At 49.7% G+C, this 23,197-nt stretch overlaps 1 protein-coding gene across 1 annotated transcript; it reads right to left on the reverse strand.

Annotated features, from left to right (window-relative positions):
• Window positions 1–217: 217 nt before the first annotated feature.
• Window positions 218–1,153, reverse strand: LOC308355358 (olfactory receptor 287-like; the record flags this gene model as incomplete). The annotated part of the gene is made up of 1 exon (XM_080823536.1): window positions 218–1,153. The coding sequence occupies one exon, from the start codon at window positions 1,151–1,153 to the stop codon at window positions 218–220; it is 936 nt and encodes a 311-aa protein (XP_080679662.1).
• Between the last annotated feature and the right edge of the window lie 22,044 nt (window positions 1,154–23,197).

Consider the following 23,197-nt stretch of genomic DNA (forward strand, 5'->3'; position numbering starts at 1 on the left):
TGTGAGGGGGTGGGAACGCCCTGAGGCCAGGATGGGATGGGGGGCCCTCCACGCGGCCAAGCACTCAGCCCAAAGCCGCCTGCCACCCCGGAGCCCTGACCACCCTGTGATATCAGGGTGCTGTTCGCAGTCTGGACAGAGAGAATGATGCTGAGAACTGGCTCCCACACAGGGGACGGCCAGATGGCCCGGTCCTGCCCGTGGGTCCCCCAGGGGCTCACTTCCCCTGCACCCACCTCCACAGAGCCTCCTTGACGTCCTTGTTCCTCAGGGTGTAAATGAAGGGGTTCAGCACCGGGGTGACCACGGTGTTGAGCACGGTGACCGCCTTGGTCAGGTCCAGCGAGCTCTCCACCGAGGTCCTCACGTGCAGGAAGATGGTGGAGCCGTACCAGAGGAGGACCACGGCCAGGTGGGAGGAGCAGGTGGAGAAGGCTCGGCGCCGCCCGGCCGCGGAGCGGATCCTGACGATGGTGACGACGATGCAGGCGTAGGAGACCAGCGTGATGACGCAGGAGCCCAGGATGACGCAGAAGGCGATGCCGAAGGACGCCAGCTCCACGACGCGCGTGTCGCCGCAGGCCAGCGCGATCCAGGGCGCGATGTCGCAGAAGAAGTGGTTGATGACGCGGGAGCCGCAGAAGGAGAGGCGCGCGATGAGGGCGGCCGGCACGCTGATGGCGGAGAAGCCGCCCAGCCAGGAGCCCAGGGCCAGGCGGGCGCAGCGGCCGGGCGTCATGAGGCTGCCGTAGCGCAGCGGCCGGCAGACGGCCAGCGCGCGGTCGTAGGCCATGGCGGCCAGCAGGAAGTACTCGGTGCAGCCCAGCGCGAAGACGAAGTACATCTGCGCCGCGCAGCCGCCGAAGGAGATGGCTCCGCCGCGCCGGGCCAGCGTGGCCAGCGTCTTGGGCGCGCAGGCCGTGGTGAACCAGATCTCCAGGAAGGAGAGGTTGCACAGGAAGAAGTACATGGGCGTCTGCAGGCGCCGGTGCGCGCCGACCAGCGCGATGATGGCCAGGTTCCCCGCCACCGTGAGCGCGTAGGCGACCAGGAAGAGCGCGAAGAGCCCGGCGCGCAGGCCCTGCGGCCCCGGGAAGCCCAGCAGGATGAAGGGCCCCTGCGCGGAGAGGTTCCGGCCGCCGCCCCAGGCCATGAGCCGCTGCTGGGACACAGGCCGCCGCGGGCCAGAGAGAGGGACCTCCCACCGCAGGCCCCCACCGGAGGCCCAGGAACGGAGGGGCCGCCCTGTCCCCCCTCTCCGGGTCTCCTCACCTTGTCTATGTCCCAGGACTCCAGCCAGGCCTAGGGTCCCGGTGGGTGCCAGCGAGTGGACCGGGGACCTCGCCCTCTTGGGGGAAGTGGCTCAGAAGGACGCTGGACCCAGGTTATCAGTTGCTGGCCACCTGGGGAGGGGGGGACATCTCCTCATTCTAGACTCTGTCACCTGGGGGTGGGGGGTGGTCCTTATTCTAGACTCTGTCTTGGGGGGGGCACTTCCTCATTCTAGACTCCTTGTCACCGGGGGGTGGTCCTTGTTCTAGACTCCTTGTCACCTGGGGAGGGGGGTCCTTGTTCTAGACTCAAGAAGACTGGAAAGGGACAAGAATTGTCACGTTTCACAAATGAAATTACATATGGCCCAATTTTTAGCATTTTCTTCCAACAAACCAGATCGACTCCTAGTGAAACACGCTTACCTATCCACCCCTCGCCACACACCCAACACAGCTGACGTAGGAAGCCCACGGGAGGCCCCGCTCCCCTTGCCTGGGGCCGTCACCCTGGATTATTAGCTGGAAACCAGGCAGCCCCTGGGCCCTGAAGTGTGAAATTGCAAACAGTCATATGAGCAGTGCCCCCTCCTGGCTGGAAGCTGGGGGTGGCACTGTTGTGGGGGGCACCTGCTGGAGGGGAGGGGGTGCTGGAGGGTGGCTGTCTGCAGGGGAGGGGGAGGGGCTGTGGCACCAGTGAGGATGGGGGTTAGTGGGAGCTGAGCTCGGTTCCCTAGAGCCCAATCCCTCCCAACCGGGGCTGGACCCTGCCCGCTGGCCACTCTGGGCCAACAGGCACCAGAGGAGGGTCCGAGGGGCAGCTGGACAGAGGCTGGCAGTGACCCCACAAGCGTGGAGCCCAGAGCTCGCAGCAAGGCGGGAGGAGCCCAACCGGTGAAGGCTTCTCCCAGGCAGTGTCCAGACGCTGGACGCACTCCGGGAGGGTTGCCCTCAGGAGCCGCGGAACCCTGTGCACTTTTCTGCCTGCGCCCATCCTCCCCACTGCCAAGCACAGGTGCACACATCACACACAGTCACGCCGGTCACACACCACACACAGTCACACGCCAGTCACACACCACACACATGGAGTCACATGCCAGTGCACACATCACACAGAGTCACACACCGGTCACACGCCACACACACACATGCCTGTCACACAACACACACGGAGTCACACGCTGGTGCACACACCACATACATACGTGGGCACAGCGTGTACACTCATGGGCCTGGGCTCACCTGTGTGTGCACACTCACTACCTGAACGAGCCCCGGAACACTCATCCTGGTTCCTGATGGGCTGGGGGTCCCTTGGCTGCCTCCCTTCCCACAGTGCTGTCAGCAAAGCTATCCTTAACAGTGCCAGCCGGTAACAAAATAAGCCACGCTCTAGCACACCTGCTCTGGTCCTTGCCTTGTGTGGCCATGTGCCATGCAGTGAGCATTCAGGCAGAAAGCAAAGCCCCAGCAAGGGAGACAGACCAGTCCCCTGCCCGTCCCAGGTCCCAGGACTGGGGCCGCTGTGAGCCATGGCTGGCCTGGAAGAAGCAGGCTTTTGAGCAGGGTCCCCATGACTCCGCTTCCGGGGGGCAGAAGGCTCTTCTGCTGCAGCCTCAGATTCACCAGGACACAGACCGCTGCCCGGGCTGCACTGGGACCTGAGTCCACGGCACCGCCCATGAGCCCTGGCCCCTGCCAGCCTAGCGCTCTGCCTGGGGTGTTGGGTCCTGACCCAGGGAACTGGGGCTCTTTTCCTTAGCCTTGACTCCAGGACAAGCCTCATTTAGAAAACCATTTTCACTGTTGAAGATGACTGTTAAAAGACTAAAAAGAGGCCTCCGCAAGCCCTGCCCCGTCCGGCTTTTTCACAGTTCTGCAGTCCTGACTTTCCCCTGCTTCCCCTGCGCCTGGTGTGGAGGACTAGCAGACCCCAGCTGTGCAGGGTGAGGACCGCCCAGATCCTACGGAATCCTGCACATCTTGCAAGGGGTCCCGTAATGAGGCCATGTTGAGGCCCCCCCCCAGGTGGTCCAACTCCTCGTGGGGGACAACAGGGGTAGGGGAGTCAACCTGTCTCGGGAGAATCCACTTGCCCAGGTCTGCTTGGGGGAACATAGCACGGTTGGGGTCACTCACCGAAGGGGTATGAGCAGGTTCCAGGATGCCCCCCCAAAGCAGCCAGAAAACCAGGAGGGTGAACATGGGATAAGGCCAAGGACCCTCCAGGCGGGGCTGTGTCGCTGGGAGGGGGCACTCCCTGTGGCCAGCTGACCCTCTGACTTGCCAGTGAGGGACTCCTGTGGGCTGAACTGCTTGCTTCCCACTGCCTAGCTCCTGGAGACGTAGCAACAGCAGCAGTGGGGGTCATGAGCCGCGGGGGACCTGCTAGAGCACTCATGTGGCTCCAGCACGTCCATGGCACTGGCCAGGAGCCAGGTTTTGGCTGGCCCAGAAGATGGCTGGGTTATCCACCAGCACTAGACCCGAATGCAATCCCCCAGCCCCAAGTGCACAAGACTGCTCTGCCCAGGTGACAGTGACTCTGGTCATTCAGAGTGGCCAGCACTGGCCAGTCCAGCACAGACCCCAGAGCACAGGCACGGATGCTGCCCCAACCCCCCTGCCATGGGAAGGAGCTCAGCGGCACCTCTGCCGTTGTCCTGCGCCTCTAGCTGCCGCCCTTGCCTCAGACTGTGGCCAGGCAGTGCCCTCTACCGCCTCTCTCCCAGGACAGTGTTCCACCAAGACCTGCTGGCCATCGGTTAGCGTGCAGCCCCTGGGACTCCAGCTCACAACCCAGGCAGCAGGTGCCCCCGGTACAGGGCAGCGAGGGGGGTCCGGCACCCTGGATAGCTCCCGCTCCCCCACCTGCCCACCCACCAGGGAGGAGAGTAGACGGTGAGCCCTGGGCCCCGCAGGCAGCCCTCTGACACGCAGGTTCCTTCTGCCCTCACACAGTCTCCCTCGGGCTCAGGCCTGCAAGGACCCTCTTGTTGATTATGCAGCTGGCATGAGACTGGCTCTGGGGGCTGGTGAGGGCCCCCAGGGTGGTCCTGGGCAGCGACCAGCACTCTAAGCGGGTCCTCTTGCCCTTAGGCTGGGCCTGGCAGTTGTTTCTCACCCACAGCTCAAGGGCGTCTTCTCCAGGGCCCAGCCCCCCCGCCAGGCCTGCCTCCTGGGGCCATGCCTGACACAGAGTGCCCGCCCCGCGAGAGCCCCTGGGGCAGCAGCGCCCCGTGCACCCCAGGGCAGGTTCTGGCTGCGCACTGGGTATTCTTGGCAGGCTCCCTGTGCCTCAGTTTCCCCCTCTGTAAACAGGGGGTTTGCTACAGGTCAATAGGCAAAGTGCAGGCTGCCCCACTCCCCGCCCCCACCAAGCTTTCTGGAAATAGCTGTCTTTGCGAGAGCCCAGCTGTGGCTGCCAGGCCGCTTCCCTAGCTGGGGCCTCCAGCCGGTGAGGACAGGAGGAAGGAGGGGGGAGAGCAGCTGTCGGCAAGGCAGCTTTGAGCAGAACCTTAACCTCCGGACTCTGCCAGCATCAACATCGGGGACCTCGAGACCTGTGGGGTGCATCCGGGGTTTGTGGAATTGGGCTCCTGGCCATGGGCCAGGCGGCATGCCGGTGGTCACTCAGGGCCTGGGCCTCCGTGGCAGGGACTCAGCTGCCCGGGGCTGGCATCCCGGGAGGGGGAGGGAGTGTGCTCCCCACAAGCCTCAGCCTGTTTCCCTCATTGGCATTGGCCAGAGCAGATCCCGCCAAGGCCCCAGGGACAAGGGGCACTGTGGCGGGCACAAGTGTGCGGACCCCTGCCAGCCTGCTCCAGCTTCCCGCGCTACCCTGCCCTGCGGCTCCAGGACCACCGTGGGGCCACTGCCACATGGGTGTCTGGGCAGGGCTGCCCCTAATTGGGAGCTCGTTAAAAGTTGGTGAGGGTCTCCCCTGAGGCAGGACAGTTGCCTCGTCAATTAACTCCCCAATCAGGGGCTGCTACTGATCTGGGAAAACACGGGCATCTGTTTGATTCCATAAACATTATTTTTCCAAATATAACTTCCAAATGTAGGAATTTGGAAGATACAGAAGAAAGACTGTCAAAGCACAGACCCGTGTGGAGACCTGCGGTGCCTTCCACTCTCCGCGGGTGTGTCCGCCCCGGCACCCTTGTGAGCTCCTCTTTCTGTTTTCATCATCAAGGTGTGGCTGACACACACACACACACACAGTACACACCTTCATGGGTCTGAGGACGTGCGGAAAGCCCTGCCATAGTCACCAGAAATGCCACCGTCACCTCTGAAAGCCGCCCTCCCACAGGAGCCCCTCCCCCCCCCCCCGGCTGGCACCGCACACCCGTCTCGCACGGAGAAGCAGACCTCCCGCTTCTCTTGCAAACCTACACGGACCCAAAGCTTTTTTCAAATTTCTGACAATTTCCTCACAGTAGAGGAAGGGTGGTTCAAATCTGTTACTCCCCATGGACAAGACCACTCTAGAGGTGACAAGACCCAGGGGTTTGTGCCCAGAAAGGCAGAACCAGACCGCGCGCTGGGGACCCTCTCTCGGACCCCTTTCTCCATGAAGGGGCGATGGTCTCCTCCAGCTTCCTCTGCCGGGATCAAATGGGATAACGGGTACCACGGGCTCGTGAGAAGGGATTGATTCTGGGTTCCTCGGGGTCAGACATGGATGCCCTCACAGACTGAAAACCTGAACATGGCCCTAAAACGGGGCTTATCCTGACTCCGTTCCGACTGAGACACTGCAGGGACAGAAATCGGATACCCACTGAAGGCTCAGAACAAACGCAGATTTCCAGTCTGCTAATGGGCCTCCCGCCCAGCTGCAGCGTCAGGAAAGGGGGAACAGAGAGCCTCCAGGGCAGGATTCGTGCAGACGTTTCTTTGAAGACGGAGGGGTTAGCCTCCAGTTGCTCCCTTTAAGCCAAGAGCTGCCGTGGGCATCCCGGAGTGGGGGCTTGGGGGGCGCTGGGCCTTCTCCCGCGGGCCCCTGAGCAGACTCCGGGTCAGGAAAGGCAGGGTGGCTGTCCAGGGGTCTGTCGGCCCCAAGTTCACCAGGGAGGGGAGGTGGCAGCCCCACCAGGCAGAGGCAGCGGCAGGAGCATGAGGACTGTCGGGGCGGATGGTGGCTGTAGTGCACGGGGGGCTCCCACCACTCCCACAGCCTTCCCCAACACCCCGCCTGACCCTGGACCTCAAGGGGCCGCAGCAGGTCCTGAGTGGAGCGGGAGGAAGTCAGGCAGGGTAGGAGTCGGCTGCGGCTGCTGGGACAAATCTCCACAAATGGAGTGGGGGACTTAGAATGACACGAATGTATTATCTTCCATGTAGGTTAAAAGCTGGATATAGGGCTCTCTGAACTGAAGGCAAGGTGTGGGCAGGACTGGCTCCTCCCGGAGGCTCCAGGAGACGCTGTTTTCTTGCCTGTCCCAGTCTCTAGAGGCACCTGCCGTCCATGGCCCATGGGCCCTTCCTCCATCTCCAAGGCCAGCCATGCAGCATCTCCAGGACACTGCTCTTGGGTCACATCTCCTTTGAAAGACCCACCTGCCTTCCTCTCACACCTCCGAGGACCCTAGGATGACACTGGACCCACCTGGGCAGCCTAGCTAGTCCCCCGACCTTGGCAGCCACCGGCGATGTAAATCCCCCTGGCCATGGAACACGGCACTTTTACGGGTCCCGAGGATTATGTCATGGATATATTCTGGGGAGGGGGTGTCCTTTTTTGGCATACTACAGATGGGAAGTAGGCGGAAAGCCCCCGCACCATGCCCCATGGGGAGGAGGGCCCCTCTGGTGGGGGTCTTCTCCCAACATGCCGATTCCCAAGACGGTCTGTGGCTCGATTCTCTGAGAGTTGTCAGAAGTGTCACCAACTTGGAAATAAGCTTCCCGGCCAAGCACATTTTCAAGGCACAGGTCGAGACAAAACAGAGCCGCGTTTCAATTATGGCAGGCGGTTGTGATGAAAACAATCTCTATTTTTAAGCAGTCAAGCAAGAAAATATATTCCTCTCCCGTAATCAGGAGCATGTGTCCAGGTCCTGGACCTGGACTGCCTCGACCCACACCTGCGGCACCAAGACCACACCTGGATCCCACGGCGGGGGTGTGGGCTGCCTGCAGACAGCGTTGCTCTGAGGTGCTGTACCTGCCCCCTCGGGAAGCCACGTAAGATGTGGAATTTGGGGGTCAGAATAATGATACCGCCTCTCACCCTTTGAAAACTCTGCAACACAGTATTTCCTTCCAATTTTGACCTCTCAATAAGGTAGAGCAGTAAAGACCACACCCTTTTGTTCTCACGGTCAAATCCACAATCTTTCCAGAAGGACTACGTATGGGGCTCGGGGAGCAGGCCAGGGTGTGCATCCGAAAGGCAAAGTCAGACGCAGCAGAACAGGGAGCGAGGCGAGGGGCAGTGTGTCTTGAAACACGGCAGCCGCCGGTGAGAAGTACAGAGGTCGGCAGAGAGCGCCAAGTCCTCGAAGTACCGGAGAGCGGGCAAATCGGGAATAGCTACCAGTAAGACGCTGGCTATCCCCAGCTCGCGGGCACCACTGACCCACAGGACACACACCCTTCAGGCAAATGTAAGTGGATTAACCCTTAAGATTCCCTGAAGCAGGCAAAATAACGGGAGAACACTTAAGACACTTGCTGAAACTCCGTCTCCGCCGAAATGATGCGTAACTTGTGACAGTATCATTCCTAGGTTATCACTCGTGGGGTACACTGATTGCAAGAATATCTAGTATTAATCTTGTTTGGACAAATATAATTTAGGTGAGTTTGTTTGTATATGTATGTATTTCAGCTTTAGTTTGTTATAGGGAAATTCTTTTTTCTTTTTTCTTTGTTTTTTTTAAGAGAGAGAGAGTATGCAAGTAGGGGGAGGAGCAGAGGGTGAGACAGACCCCACACTGAGCACAGAACCTGACACAGGGCTGGATTTCATGACCTTGAGATCATGACCTGAGCTGAAAAGTGGGACACTTAAGCCCTTGAGCCACCCAGGTGCCCCAGAAGGAAATTCATTTTAAGTGAAGTGATGTGTAGCTAATGCAGGGCTGTCGGGGTTTGTGAGGTTGTGTCTCCATACGGTACCTTGGTCCAGCCCATTGTGGTTCTGTAGATGGCTCTGTGTGTCTCTGTTTCCATGTCCGTACTCACAAGTCTCGGCATCAGACCCACGCATGTTGGTGAGTGACAGAGAGAGCAGGGTGCCTGCCTTAAAGAATCAGTTCGTGCCCGCCCTGGCAGCCCAGCGCCCTGTCAGGAGAAGCCATAGCCATAGTGCGGGCGACACTGTCCAGGGTGCTGGTGGTTCTGCTGATCGGACTCCGCAGAGCCCCACCTCCAAGACCCACCCCCAAGACACTGAGGACTGGGCTCCTGCGGCCTGGCTCACACCAGGGGCCAGGATCAAGGGTGCCCCCAACCTAGCTCCCTTCTCAGCTTCTGAGCCTGGTCCTGACAGAACCCCCTTCTGGCCCAGCCCACCTTCTCTGTGAGCCTCCTGCCTGAGAACCTCACCCTGTGTCACCCACTGCCTGCACCAAGATGTCCCCCCTGAGAAGCTGCGTGGTTGACAGAGCGACGCTGGGAGACCTGGTTCCTTCCGGGCTGGATGGTCCTGGGCCTCCCTCCCCAGCACCCCGCAGACAAGGACAGGAGTGTCCTGCTACTGGCACAGGGACAACAGGCACAGGCAAACCACCATATAGCGAAGACAAAATCTGGGATCAGGCAGGGGCTGACGGATGGAGAAGATAGGGAGCCACTCACTGAGAAGCCTCAGCCTGGAAAAACCACGCATTTTACAAGGAAGCAAAAAGCTAAAGACAAAACCTGACTACAGTTTGTGCCTAAAAGTGTGCCTGGGGGTAATGAGAGTCCGTTCCTCACAAGCACCGTCTCTAAAACACAATTCCCGGAGACAACGACCTCTACGATGGATGGAGAGGGTCCGTCCAGCAGACGCAGAGAGAGCAGCGCCCACAGGGAGGCGTAAGCGCTCGTACCTCCATCTGCAAAAGAAGAAAAACCTCAAGCCACTAAAGGAAAACACCTTTAGGAATTTGGAAAAGAAGAGCAAACTCAACTCAAAGCCGGTGGCAGAGGACGTGTCGACACCAGATACGGAAAAGGACTCTGTGAACGTGATTAAAGGCGATTATGAAAACCCGACAGCTGCCGCCGTTCTCCACAGTGAGGCACTGGCAGCTTCCCGGCTAGGAACAGCACAAGATGAGAGGCTCCAGGTGCTACTCAACACCACACTGGATGTTCCAGCCAGAGCAATTAGGCAAGAAAAAATAGTGAAGGCGTCCAGAAGGGAAGGGCAAAGTAAAAGTATCTCTATTTCCAGACGGCTTGATCCTTTATACAGAAAATCCCGAAGAATCTATACCCAAAAAATACCTAGAATTAATAAGTGCCTTCAGCCAAGTTCCAGGGTACAAGGTCAACACATGAAATCAGTTGTGTTTCTGAAATGTGCTGGCAATGAACAATTCAAAATGTAATTAAGAAAACAATTCCATTTACAAAAGTACCATAAAAGAATAAAATATATAGGGATAAATTCAACCAAGGAGGGAAGACTTCTACACTAAGAACTGCAAAACACTGTGGCAAAAAATTAATAAAGGCCTAAATACAGGGGTGCCTGGGTGAAGCATTGGAGTTTTGGTTTCGGGTCAAGTTGTGCTCTCGGGGTCGTGGGGTCAAGCCCCTCACGGGGCTCCACACTTGGCGTGGGGTCTGCTGGGGCTTCTCTAAGCCTCTCCTGCTCCTTCCCCTGCAGGCTCTATCTCTAAAATAAATAAATACATCTTTTAAAATTGCGTGGAATACTGGGTGTGGTACATAAACAATGAATTCTGGTACACTGAAAAGAAATGTTTTTAAAAAGACCTAAATACGTGGAAAGAAAACCCATATTCCTGGACCAGATGAGTTGAGATTGTCAACTGCATAATGCTGCCCAAGGACCTACTGACTCCGTGCAATCCTCTCACAAGAACATCTTCACTTTCGTTTCCCTTGCCTTTGAAGACGTGTCTAGCAAGAAGTTTCTGCAGCCTCGATCAAAAAGGCCGCCGCCTGTGCTCTCCTCTAGGGAAGATGTAAAATAGTAGCCCAAGGATCACTTGTTGTCTGATTGCGGAGCCCAGGACTTCCAGTGCTGTGTTGAACAATGGTGGTGAGAGTGGACGTCCCTGTCATGTTCCTGACCTTGGAGGGAAAGCTCTCAGTGTTTAGCATGATATTGCTATGGGTTTTTTGTGTATGACTTCTATGATATTGAGGTATGTTCCCTCTCTCCCTACACTGCAGAGTGTTTTATCAAGAAAGGATGCTGTACTTTGTCAAATGCTTTTCCTGCATCTATTGAGAGGATCCTATGGTTCTTGTCCTTTCTTTTATTAAGGTATTGTATAACACTGATTGATTTGTGGTTGTTGAACCAACCTTGCAGCCCAGGAATAAATCCCACTTGGTCGTGGTGAATAATCCTTTTAATAGACTCTTGGATCCTGTTGGCTAGTATCTTGTTGAGTATTTTGGTGTCCGTGTTCATCAGGGATATTGGTCTATAACAGTCCTTTTTAGTGGAGTCTTTGGTTTTGGAACTTCATCAAGATAAACAGCTTTTGCAAAGGAAAGGAAACATTCAACAAAACTAAATGGCATCCTATGGAATGGGACATGATATTTACAAATCTCTTATCAGATGAAGTTAGTATCCAAAGTCTATAAAGAACTTATCAAACTCAGCACTCAAATAATCCAGTCAAGGGGCACCTGGCTGGCTCAGTGGGTTAAGCCTCTGCCTTCAGCTCAGGTCATGATCTCAGAGTCCTGGGATCAAGTCGCACATCGGGCTCTCTGCTCGGCGGGGAGCCTGCTTCCTCCTCTCTCTCTGCCTGCCTCTCTACGTATGTGTGATCTCTCTCTCTCTCTCTCTCTCTCTCTGTCAAATAAATCAATAAAATCTTTTAAAAAGAAGAAGAAGACATTGTGTGTGTGTGTGTGTGTGTGTAATGTATAAACATATATATATAATGGAATATTACCCAGGCATCAAAAAGAATGAAATCTTGCCATTTGCAATGAGGTGGGTAGAACTAGAGGGTATTATCTAAGTGAAATAAGTCAGAGAAAGACAAATGCCATACGATTTTACTCATGTGGAATTTAAGAAAACAAAACAGATGAATATAGTGGAAAGGAAGGAAAAATAAAGTAGGATGAAAATAAAGAGGAAGACAAACCACAAGAGACTCTTAACTCTAGGAAACAAACTGAGGGTTGCTGGACGGAAGGGGTAGAGGGACGGGGTAACTGGGTGATGGGCATTAAGGAGGGCACGTGATGGAGTGAGCACTGGGTGTTACATGCAACTGATGAATCACTAAATTCTACCCCTGAAACTAATAATACAGTATATGTGAACTAAACTGAATTTAAATAAAGAATTTTTTAAAAGAATAACAATGTGTCTCTTAGCCATTTGTACGTCTTCTTTAGAAAAGTGTCTGTTCAGGGGGAGGAGTCAAGATGGCGGAGAAGTAGCAGCTGAGACGACATCGGGTAGCAGGAGATCAGCTAGACAGCTTATCTAACCATTGCGAACACCTACAAATCCGACGGGAAATCGAAGAGAAGAAGAGCAACAATTCTAGAAACAGAAAATCAATCACTTTCTGAAAGGTAGGACCTGCGGAGAAGTGAATCCAGAGCGACGGGAAGATAGACCCCGGGGGGAGGGGCCGGCACCCGGCAAGCGGCGGAGCGACGGAGCACAACATCGGGACTTTTAAAAGTCGGCTCCACTGGGAGACTTCGCTCCAGAGGCTAAACCGGGGGGAAACCCAGGCGGGGTCAGCATAACCCCAGGTCCCGCGGGGTCACGGAAGGACCGGGGGTGTCTGAGTGCCGCAGAGCTCGCAGGTATTAGAGCGGGGAAGCCGGCTACAGCGACAGAGCCGAGGGGCGAGCTCTCAGCCCGGGGTTACCTTGTGCCGGTCGCAGGCTGGGTGGGCTCGGAGCGCGGCCGGAGGCCACGGAGACGGAAGCGACCGGGCGCTTTTCTCCAGCTCCAGCAACTGACTGCTTTCCTCGAGGCGCGACCGCAGGCCAGGGAGGCGGGGCGGTTGGGCGCTTTGCTCTGAGAGCGCACTGAGGAGCGGAACCCCAAGCTCTCGGCTCCTCCGGGCCGAGAGATTGGGAGGCCGCCATCTTCATTCCCGTCCTCCGGACTCTACGGAAAGCGCTCAGGGAACAAAAGCTCCCGAAAGCAAACCCGAGCGGACGACTTAGCCCTGCCCCTGGCAAGGGCGGTGCAATTCTGCCTGCGGCAAAGACACTTGAGAATCACTACAACAGGCCCCTCCCCCAGAAGATCAGCAAGAAACCCAGCCAAGACCAACTTCGCTCACCAAGAACAGCGGAATTCCACAGCAGGAGAAAGCAATTCTTATCTGGACAAAATGACAAGGCGGAAAAACTCACCTCAAAAAAAAGAACAAGAGGCCGTACCGAAGGCTGGAGACCTAATCAATACGGACATTGGTAACATGACAGATCTAGAGTTCAGAATGACGATTCTCAAGGTTCTAGCCGGGCTCGAAAAAGGCATAGAAGATATTAGAGAAACCCTCTCCGGAGAGATAAAAGCCCTTTCTGGAGAAATAAAAGAACTAAAAACTAACCAAGTTGAAATCAAAAAAGCTATTCATGAGGTGCAATCAAAAATGGAAGCTCTCACTGCTAGGATAAATGAGGCAGAAGAAAGAATTAGTGACATAGAAGACCAAATGACAGAGAATAAAGAAGCTGAGCAAAAGAGAGACAAACAAATACTGGACCACGAGGAGAGAACTCGAGAGATAAGTGACACCATAAGACGACACAACATTAGAATAATTGGGATTCCAGAAGAAGAAAGAGAGAGGGGAGCAGAAGGTATATTGGAGACAATTATTGGAGAGAATTTCCCTAATATGGCAAAGGGAACAAACATCAAAATCCAGGAGATGCTAAGAACGCCCCTCAAAATCAATAAAAATAGGTCCACACCTCGTCACCTGATAGTAAAATGTACAAGTCTTAGTGACAAAGAGAAAATCCTGAAAGCAGCCCGGGAAAAGAAGTCTGTAACATACAAGGGTAAAAACATTAGATTGGCAGCGGACCTATCCACAGAGACCTGGCAGGCCAGAAAGAACTGGCATGATATATTCAGAGCACTAAACGAGAAAAACATGCAGCCAAGAATACTATATCCGGCTAGGCTATCATTAAAAATAGAAGGAGAGGTAAAGAGCTTCCAGGACAAACAAAAGCTGAAAGAATTTGCAAACACCAAACCAGCTCTACAGGAAATATTGAAAGGGGTCCTCTAAGCAAAGAGAGACCCTAAAAGGAGTAGATCAGAAAGAAACAGAGACAATATACAGTAACAGTCACCTTACAGGCAATACAATGGCAATAAATTCATATCTCTCGATAGTTACCCTGAATGTTAATGGGCTAAATGCTCCAATCAAAAGACACAGAGTATCAGAATGGATAAAAAAACAAAACCCATCAATATGCTGCCTACAAGAAACTAATTTTAGACCCGAAGACACCTCCAGATTTAAAGTGAGGAGGTGCGGGGCGCCTGGGTGGCTCAGTGGGTTAAAGCCTCTGCCTTCGGCTCAGGTCATGATCCCAGGGTCCTGGGATCGAGCCCCGCATCGGGCTCTCTGCTCGGCAGGGAGCCTGCTTCCTCCCTTCTCTCTCTGCCTGCCTCTCTGCCTACTTGTGATCTGTCAAATAAATAAATAAAATCTTTAAAAAAAAAATAAAAATAAAAATAAAATAAAGTGAGGAGGTGGAAAACAATGTACCATGCTAATGGACATCAGAAGAAAGCTGGGGTGGCAATCCTTATATCAGATCAATTAGATTTTAAGCCAACGACTATAATAAGAGATGAGGAAGGACACTATATCATACTCAAAGGGTCTGTCCAACAAGAAGACCTAACAATCTTAAATATCTATGCCCCTAACATGGGAGCAGCCAACTATATAAACCAATTACTAACAAAATCAAAGAAATACATCGACAGTAATACAATAATAGCAGGGGACTTTAACACTCCCCTCACTGAAATGGACAGACCATCTAAGCAAAAGATCAACAAGGAAATAAAGGCCTTCAATGACACACTGGACCAGACGGACATCACAGATATATTCAGAACATTTCACACCAAAGCAACAGAATATACATTCTTCTCTAGTGCACATGGAACATTCTCCAGAATAGACCACATCCTGGGTCATAAATCAGGTCTCAATCGGTACCAAAAGATTGAGATCATTCCCTGCATATTTTCAGACCACAATGCTCTGAAGCTAGAACTCAATCACAAGAGGAAATTTGGAAAGAACCCAAATACATGGAGACTAAACAGCATCCTTCTAAAAAATGAATGGGTCAACCAGGAAATTAAAGAAGAATTGAAAAAAATCATGGAAACAAATGATAATGAAAACACAACAGTTCAAAATCTGTGGGACACAACAAAGGCAGTCCTGAGAAGAAAATATATAGCGGTGCAAGCCTTTCTCAAGAAACAAGAAAGGTCTCAAATACACAACCTAACCCTACACCTAAAGGAGCTGGAGAGAGAACAACAAAGAAAGCTTAAACCCAGCAGGAGAAGAGAAATCATAAAGATCAGAGCAGAAATCAATGAAATAGAAACTAAAAAAACAATAGAACAAATCAACAAAACTAGGAGCTGGTTCTTTGAAAGAATTAATAAGATTGACAAACCCCTAGCCAGACTTATCAAAAAGAAAAGAGAAAGGACACAAATAAATAAAATCATGAATGAAAGAGGAGAGATCACAACCAACACCAAAGAAATACAAACAATTATAAGAACATACTACGAGCAACTCTACGCCAACAAATTTGACAATCTGGAAGAAATGGATACATTTCTAGAGACATATAAACTACCACAACTGAACCAGGAAGAAATAGATAACCTGAACAGACCCATAACCAGTAAGGAGATTGAAACAGTCATCAAAAATCTCCAAACAAACAAAATTCCAGGACCAGATGGCTTCCCAGGGGAATTCTACCAAACATTTAAAGAAGAATTAATTCCTATTCTCCTGAAACTGTTCCAAAAAACAGAAATGGAAGGAAAACTTCCAAACTCATTCTATGAGGCCAGCATCATCTTGATCCCAAAACCAGACAAGGATCCCATCAAAAAAGAGAATTACAGACCAATATCCTTGATGAACACAGATGCGAAAATTCTCACCAAAATACTGGCCAATAGGATCCAACAGTACATTAAAAGGATTATTCACCACGACAAGTGGGATTTATTCCAGGGCTGCAAGGTTGGTTCAACATCTGCAAATCCATCAATGTGATACAATACATTAATAAAAGAAAGAGTAAGAACCATATGATCCTCTCAATAGATGCTGAAAAAGCATTTGACAAAGTGCAGCATCCCTTCCTGATTAAAACTCTTCAAAGTGTAGGGATAGAAGGCACATACCTCAATATTATCAAAGCCATCTATGAAAAACACACCGCAAATATCATTCTCAATGGAGAAAAACTGAAAGCTTTTCCGCTAAGGTCAGGAACACGGCAGGGATGTCCGTTATCACCACTGCTGTTCAACATAGTACTAGAAGTCCTAGCCTCAGCAATCAGACAACAAAAAGAAATTAAAGGCATCCAAATTGGCAAAGAAGAAGTCAAACTATCACTCTTTGCAGATGATATGATACTATATGTGGAAAACCCAAAAGGCTCCACTCCAAAACTGCTAGAACTTATACAGGAATTCAGTAAAGTGTCAGGATATAAAGTCAATGCACAGAAATCAGTCGCATTTCTTTACACTAACAACAAGACAGAAGAAAGAGACATTGAGGAGTCAGTCCCATTTACAATTGCACCCAAAACCATAAGATACCTAGGAATAAATCTAACCAAAGAGGCAAGGAATCTATACTCAGAAAACTATAAAGTACTCATGAAAGAAATTGAGGAAGACACAAAGAAATGGAAAAATATTCCATGCTCATGGATTGGAAGAACAAATATTGTGAAAATGTCTATTCTACCTAAAGCAATCTACACATTTAATGCAATCCCTATCAAATTCCCATCCATTTTTTTTAAAGAAATAGAACAAATAATCCTAAAATTTATATGGAACCAGAAAAGACTTCGAATAGCCAAAGGAATATTGAAAAAGAAAGCCAAAGTCGGTGGCATCACAATTCCAGACTTCAAGCTCTATTACAAAGGTGTCATCATCAAGACAGCATGGTACTGGCACAAAAACAGACATATAGATCAATGGAACACAATAGAGAGCCCAGAAATAGACCCTCAACTCTATGGTCAACTAATCTTCGACAAAGCAGGAAAAATATATCCAATGGAAAGAATATCCAATGGAAAGAATATCCAATGGAAAAAAGACAGCCTCTTCAACAAATGGTGCTGGGAAAATTGGACAGCCTCATGCAGAAAAATGAAATTGGACCATTTCCTTACACCACACACGAAAATAGACTCAAAATGGATGAAGGATCTCAATGTGAGAAAGGAATCCATCAAAATCCTTGAGGAGAATGCAGGCAGCAACCTCTTTGACCTCAATCGCAGCAACTTCTTCCGAGGAACATTCCCAAAGGCAACAGAAGCAAGGGCAAAAATGAACTATTGGGATTTCCTCAAGATCAAAAGCTTTTGCACAGCAAAGGAAACAGTGAACAAAACCAAAAGACAACTGACAGAATGGGAGAAGATATTTTCAAACGACATATCAGATAAAGGGCTAGTATCCAAAATCTATAAAGAGCTTATCAAACTCAATACCCAAAGAACAAATAATCCAGTCAAGAAATGGGCAGAGGACATGAACAGACATTTCTGCAAGGAAGACATACAGATGGCCAACAGACACATGAAAAAATGCTCCACCTCACTCGGCATCAGGGAAATACAAATCAAAACCACAATGAGATACCACCTCACACCAGTCAGAATGGCTAAAATTAACAAGTCAAGGGGCGCCTGGGTGGCTCAGTGGGTTAAAGCCTCTGCCTTCGGCTCAGGTCATGATCCCAGGGTCCTGGGATCGAGCCCTGCATCGGGCTCTCTGCTCAGCAGGGAGCCTGCTTCCTCCTCTCTCTCTGCCTGCCTCTCTGCCTGCTTGTAATCTCTGTCTGTCAAATAAATAAATAAATCTTTAAAAAAATAAATAAATAAATAAAATTAACAAGTCAAGAAATGACAGATGCTGGTGAGGATGTGGAGAGAGGGGAACCCTCCTCCACTGCTGGTGGGAATACAAGCTGGTGCAACCACTCTGGAAAACAGTGTGGAGGTTCCTCAAAAAACTGAAAATAGAGCTACCCTATGACCCAGCAATTGCACTACTGGGTATATATCCTAAAGATACAAACGTGGTGCTCCGAAGGGGCACGTGCACCCGAATGTTTATAGCAGCAATGTCCACAATAGCCAAACTATGGAAAGAGCCTAGATGTCCATCAACAGATGAATGGATAAAGAAGATGTGGTATATATACACAATGGAATACTATGCAGCCATCAAAAGAAATGAAATCTTGCCATTTGCGATGACATGGATGGAACTAGAGGGTATTATGCTTAGCGAAATAAGTCAATTGGAGAAAGACAACTATCATATGATCTCTTTGATATGAGGAAGTGGAGATGCAATGTGGGGGGGGTTGGGGGGAGCTAGGAAAAGAAAAAATGAAAAGATGGGATTGGGAGGGAGACAAACCATAAAAGACTCAATCTCAAAAAACAGACTGAGGGTTGCTGGGGGGAGGAGGGACGGGAGAGGGTGGTGGGGAAATGGACATTGGGGAGGGTATGGGCTATGATGAGTGCTGTGAAATGTGTAAACCTGACGATTCACAGACCTGTACCCCTGGGGATAAAAATACATTATATGTTTATTAAAATAAAAAAAAATACTAAAAAAAAAAAGAAAAGTGTCTGTTCATGTCTTCTGTCCATTTTTTGACACAATTATCTGTTTTGGGGGTGTTGAGTTTGAGGAGTTCTTTATAGCTCTGAGAAAGAAACTGAAGGTTTTGGAGGGGAGGGAATGGGTGGATGGGTGAGCCTGGTGGTGGGTATTAAGGAGGGCACATATTGCATGGAACACTGGGTGTGGTGCATAAACAATGAATCTTGGAACACTCAAAAAATAAAATAAAATTTTAAAAAATAAATAAAGTAAATAAAAGAAAAGCAATGACATTTTCCTTTTCTTGCAAAATTGAGAAAAATGATTCTCAAATCAATATGGATTAGCAATGAACCCAGAATAACCAAAACAATCTTGAAAAAGAGCAAAATTGTAGGACTCACACCTCTTGATTTCAAAACTTACTACAAAGCTATAGTAATCAAAAGAGTGTGGTACTGGCATAAGGATAGACCTACAGACCATTAGAATAGATTCGAGAGTCAAGAAATTAGCCCATATCTAGGATGAACTACTTTTTGACCAAAGTACCAAGACTATTCCGTAGGGAAAGAACAGTCTCTCCAACAAATGGGCTGGCATGACTGGACACCCATCTGCAGAAGAATGAGACTGGGGCTCTACCTCATGCCATATGCCAAAATTAACTCAAAATGGATCAACAGTGAAAATACATTAGTTAAAACTATAAAACTCATTAAAGAAAATATAAGATCAAATCTTTATGACCTTGGATTTGGGAAAGGATCCTTGGATATGACACCAAGAGCAACAAAATAAAGAAGAAATGAATCAGCATTCATAAAAATTTAAAACTTTTGTGCATCAGAGAATAGTACTGAGAAATTAAAATGATAACTCACAAAATGGGGTAAAATATTTGCAAATCTTATGTTAATAAGGATCTAGTATCCAGAACATATTTTTTTAAAAAAACACATCTCAACAACTAAATGACAAACAATCTAACTTTAAAATGGGCAAAGGACTCGAATAAATATTTCTCCAAAGAAGACATACAAATGGCCAACAAGAACATGAAAAGATGCTCAGTGCCATTAGTCATCAGGGAAATGCAAATCAAAACCATGAGATACCACTTCACACCCACCATAATGCCTATAATTTCTTTAATGTAAAAGGACAAATGTTGGCGAGAATGTACAGAAATTGAAATCCTTGTACACTGCTAGTAGGAATGTAAAATGATGCAGCCTCTGAAAAACTGCAGTAAATCCTCAAAAAGTTAAACATAGAATTATTATATGACCCAGAAATCCCACTCATAGGTATATATCCAAGAGAACTGAAAACCAATATGCAAACAGATACTTGTACATGAATGTTCAGAGCAGTACCACTCACAGTAGCCCAAAGTAGAAACAACCCTAAACGTCCATCAACAGATGAATGGAGAGGTAAGATGTGGTAAATCCTTACAATGGAATTTATCTAGTCATAAAAAGGAATGACATCCCGGCCATGCTGCAACATGGATGAACCTTGAAAACATGGTTAATGGAAAGAAGCTAGACACCAAACACTCCATACTGTATGATTCCACTTATACAAAAAATCTACAATAGGTATTTCACAGACAGAAAGCAAACCAGTAACTGCCAGTGCTAAAGAACGGGGCACAGAGCTTCCTCTTGGGGTGATGAGAACACGCTGAACCCAGACCAAGACCACAAGGGCACAACATCACTAAATCCTGCTGAAAAGCACGTTCTCACTAGTTCATGTTATGTTGTGTGAACTTCACTTCAGGAAAAAAAACAAAAGGAAAATGAAAAAATGCCTAAAAGAAGGAAATCTTAAAACATTTCCATGAATATATAGATGCATATTATTCTGACCTCAGAGTAGCCAAGAATTTCCTTTAGAAAATGTGAACCATAAAAGAAAATTTTTAAATTTCTGAAAATTTGTTCAAATTAAGACCTTTAAGGGGCACCTGAGTGGCTACTTGGCTAAGTGTCTGACTCTTGATATTGGCTCGGGTCATGATCTCAGGGTCTTGAGATCAAGCCCAGTGTCAGGTTCTGTGCTGGGCACGGAGTCTGCTTAAGATTCTCTCCCTCTCCCTCTGCCCCTCCTCTCCATGCTCTCACCCTCTTCTGTCTACCCCACCAAAAAAACACCTTTAACATCTGACCAAAGAAGATATACAGATGGAAAATAAGCGTATGAAATGAAAAGTTGTCAACAAAATATGTTACTAGAAAATTGCAAATTAACACGAGATACTACTACTTGCCTATAAGAATGGCTAAATCTCGAAAACCTGACGATGCAAAATGGTGATTCGGGTACGGAGCAACATTGCTAGTCAGAAAGTGAAACGACAACTTTACTCTAGAGGACAGCTTGGCAGCTTCTCATACAGTTAAACATACTCTTGCACGTGATCCAACAATCACACTCATAGGTATTTACCCAACCGATCTGAACACTTACGACCACACAAGAAAAGTTCACAGGAATGTTGTTAGCAGCTTTACCCAAAGTGACTCAAAACTAGAAGCAACCAATACGTCCTTTAATAGGTGAATGGATAAAGTCTGAAAAGCCTGCATACAGTATGATTCCAATTATATGACATCCTGGGAAAGTCAAAACTATGGAGATAGTAAAATGATCAGTTCAAAGGAAAGGAAAGTGTTCAGAAGGTAAATCTCAGAGGACTTTAAGGGCAGGGAAACTATTCTGTATGATCATGTAATGATGGAGACATGATGCTTGTTGAAACCCATTGAACTTTACCACACAAGAAGTGAATTCCAATGTGTGCAAATTTTTAAAAAGTCGCTCAGAACATTTGGGGATCCGGGATGGAATGCAGAAAGTGGCAAACAATCTGACTAGAGGAGTGGGGCGTAAGGGTGCTGATCTGAATAACCTTGGAAATGAGTGGAGTCTGTAAGACCAACAGCAAGAGAAACTCCGCGAGCGTTGCACCCCAGCTGACAAGTCACCCGTCCTGTTGCCACCAGGCATGTACACTGGAATTGAAGAGTCGAGTAGGCAGATGTTGGATGTACAGACCAGTAAGGGCAAGGGGCTGGAATGACCACACACTGGTGGATTCGAGGAGATGTCGGTAAGATCTTGTGCTCAACGTAACATGGGTACAGATGGCTCCGTACAGAAGTGGCTGTAGATGTATGCAGCGACTGGACTAATATTCACACATTACCCTCTCTTCTCTGTCTGCTGGGAGGGCCTGGAAGACACAACACTCGGGAGCAACAAGTTTACCTAGTGGGGACCCAGGTGTCCATGTCTAATACAAAGCACCGGATATCCTTGGGGAAACAGCTGAATCTACAGCTGGGGAAGGAAGAGTGCAGGATGAGCCTGGCACATCGCCTCGTGCCAGAAATGTAATAAGTGTTCGGAAAGACAAAAACACAACGGTGGGGTATGTCAAAGGGGCCCGGGAAACAGCTGAGCGCTCTCGCCAGCCAAAGCTAGGCCAACAACAAAAGAAGCACAGTAGTACTGGAACATAACCCAAGGTATGAGACAGATATCCATGAGTCTCTAATGATATAAACTGATATAAATGGAAAGAACAGACAAACGTCCCATGAGGAAGAATTCCAAATAATCTGTGTACATGTTCCATTCTCCAGGAGGGAGAACACGACTTCCCACCCCTTCGACACGGGCTGTGCACAGCGACCTCCTTCCAAAGAGGGCAGTATGGAGGGGGTGTGGGTAACCTGACAGTGAAGAAACTCGACACATGGCCTCAGCCAGGGACCAGCGATGGCCATCCGTGCAGATAACATGTGCCCTTGATGTGGTGTACTGGGAATGGCACTTCTCGTCTATGGTCTTCCTCTGAAGATCCACAATCCCTGTCTAGTCATGTGAAAAACATGAGACACATCCCAGCTGAGGGACATTGTACAAAACAGATGACCGGAATGCCTCAAAATTGTCAAGTTCATAAAAAATAAAAATAAAAATAAGGGAAGTTTGAGAAACCCACAGCCAAGAGGAGCCTAAGGAGATATGACAACTGAATGTAATGTGGGATCCTCTATTGGATCCTGGGACAAAAAAAAAAGGACATCGGATAAAAACTAAGGCAATCCAAACAAAAAGGAGGGTATCTGTGATGAGCCCCGGGTGTTGTACGTAAGTGATGAATCACTGAATTCTACTCCTGAAACCAACAGCTGTTTCCAGATGTTGGACAAGAGGGCAGGTGTCCCCAGAGGGCAGGTAAAGGGACAGTAGTTCTGGGTGTCATGCATGGTTTGGGAGCCAAAGGGAGGAGACACACACCGGAGCTCGGGGACACGGAGGCAGGTGTGAGTGCAAGGGATGACTGGACTTGGACTCCCACTTCTAGCCAAGATGGAATACAGAAACTGGATTTACCATCCCACCTGGAAGGACACGGACAAAATTGTGAAAGAAAAAAAAAGTGGTTTTCAAGACCCTGAAGGTGAGGCAATGAAAGATAGTGACCCTGAGAGAAAGGAAGCAAAGAGAGGGTTTCAGCTTTCCTGGCTCACTGCGAGGTTTTCAAGCCAGCAGACAGGGAGGGCGACCAGGCAGAAGGAGCCAGAGCCCCCCAGCTGACCAGACGGCGGACCTCAAGCAAATGCAGCTACAAGAAGAGCAAGGATCTCAGTGACAGGAAAAGGCAAGACCCGAAGGACAACACAGAGCAGGACACCCTTCCGGGCGGCTGAACACAGGCGGCACGAAAAGATCTTGTCCTAAGGAGAACACCTGAAGCAGCAGGGGAGCCCCAGAGAGCGGGCCCTGGGGGAGGGGAGCCCGGGGTCGGGGAGGGAAG

The sequence above is a fragment of the Martes martes genome (assembly GCF_963455335.1).
Source record: "Martes martes genome assembly, chromosome: 14".
Classification (NCBI taxonomy): domain Eukaryota; kingdom Metazoa; phylum Chordata; class Mammalia; order Carnivora; family Mustelidae; genus Martes; species Martes martes.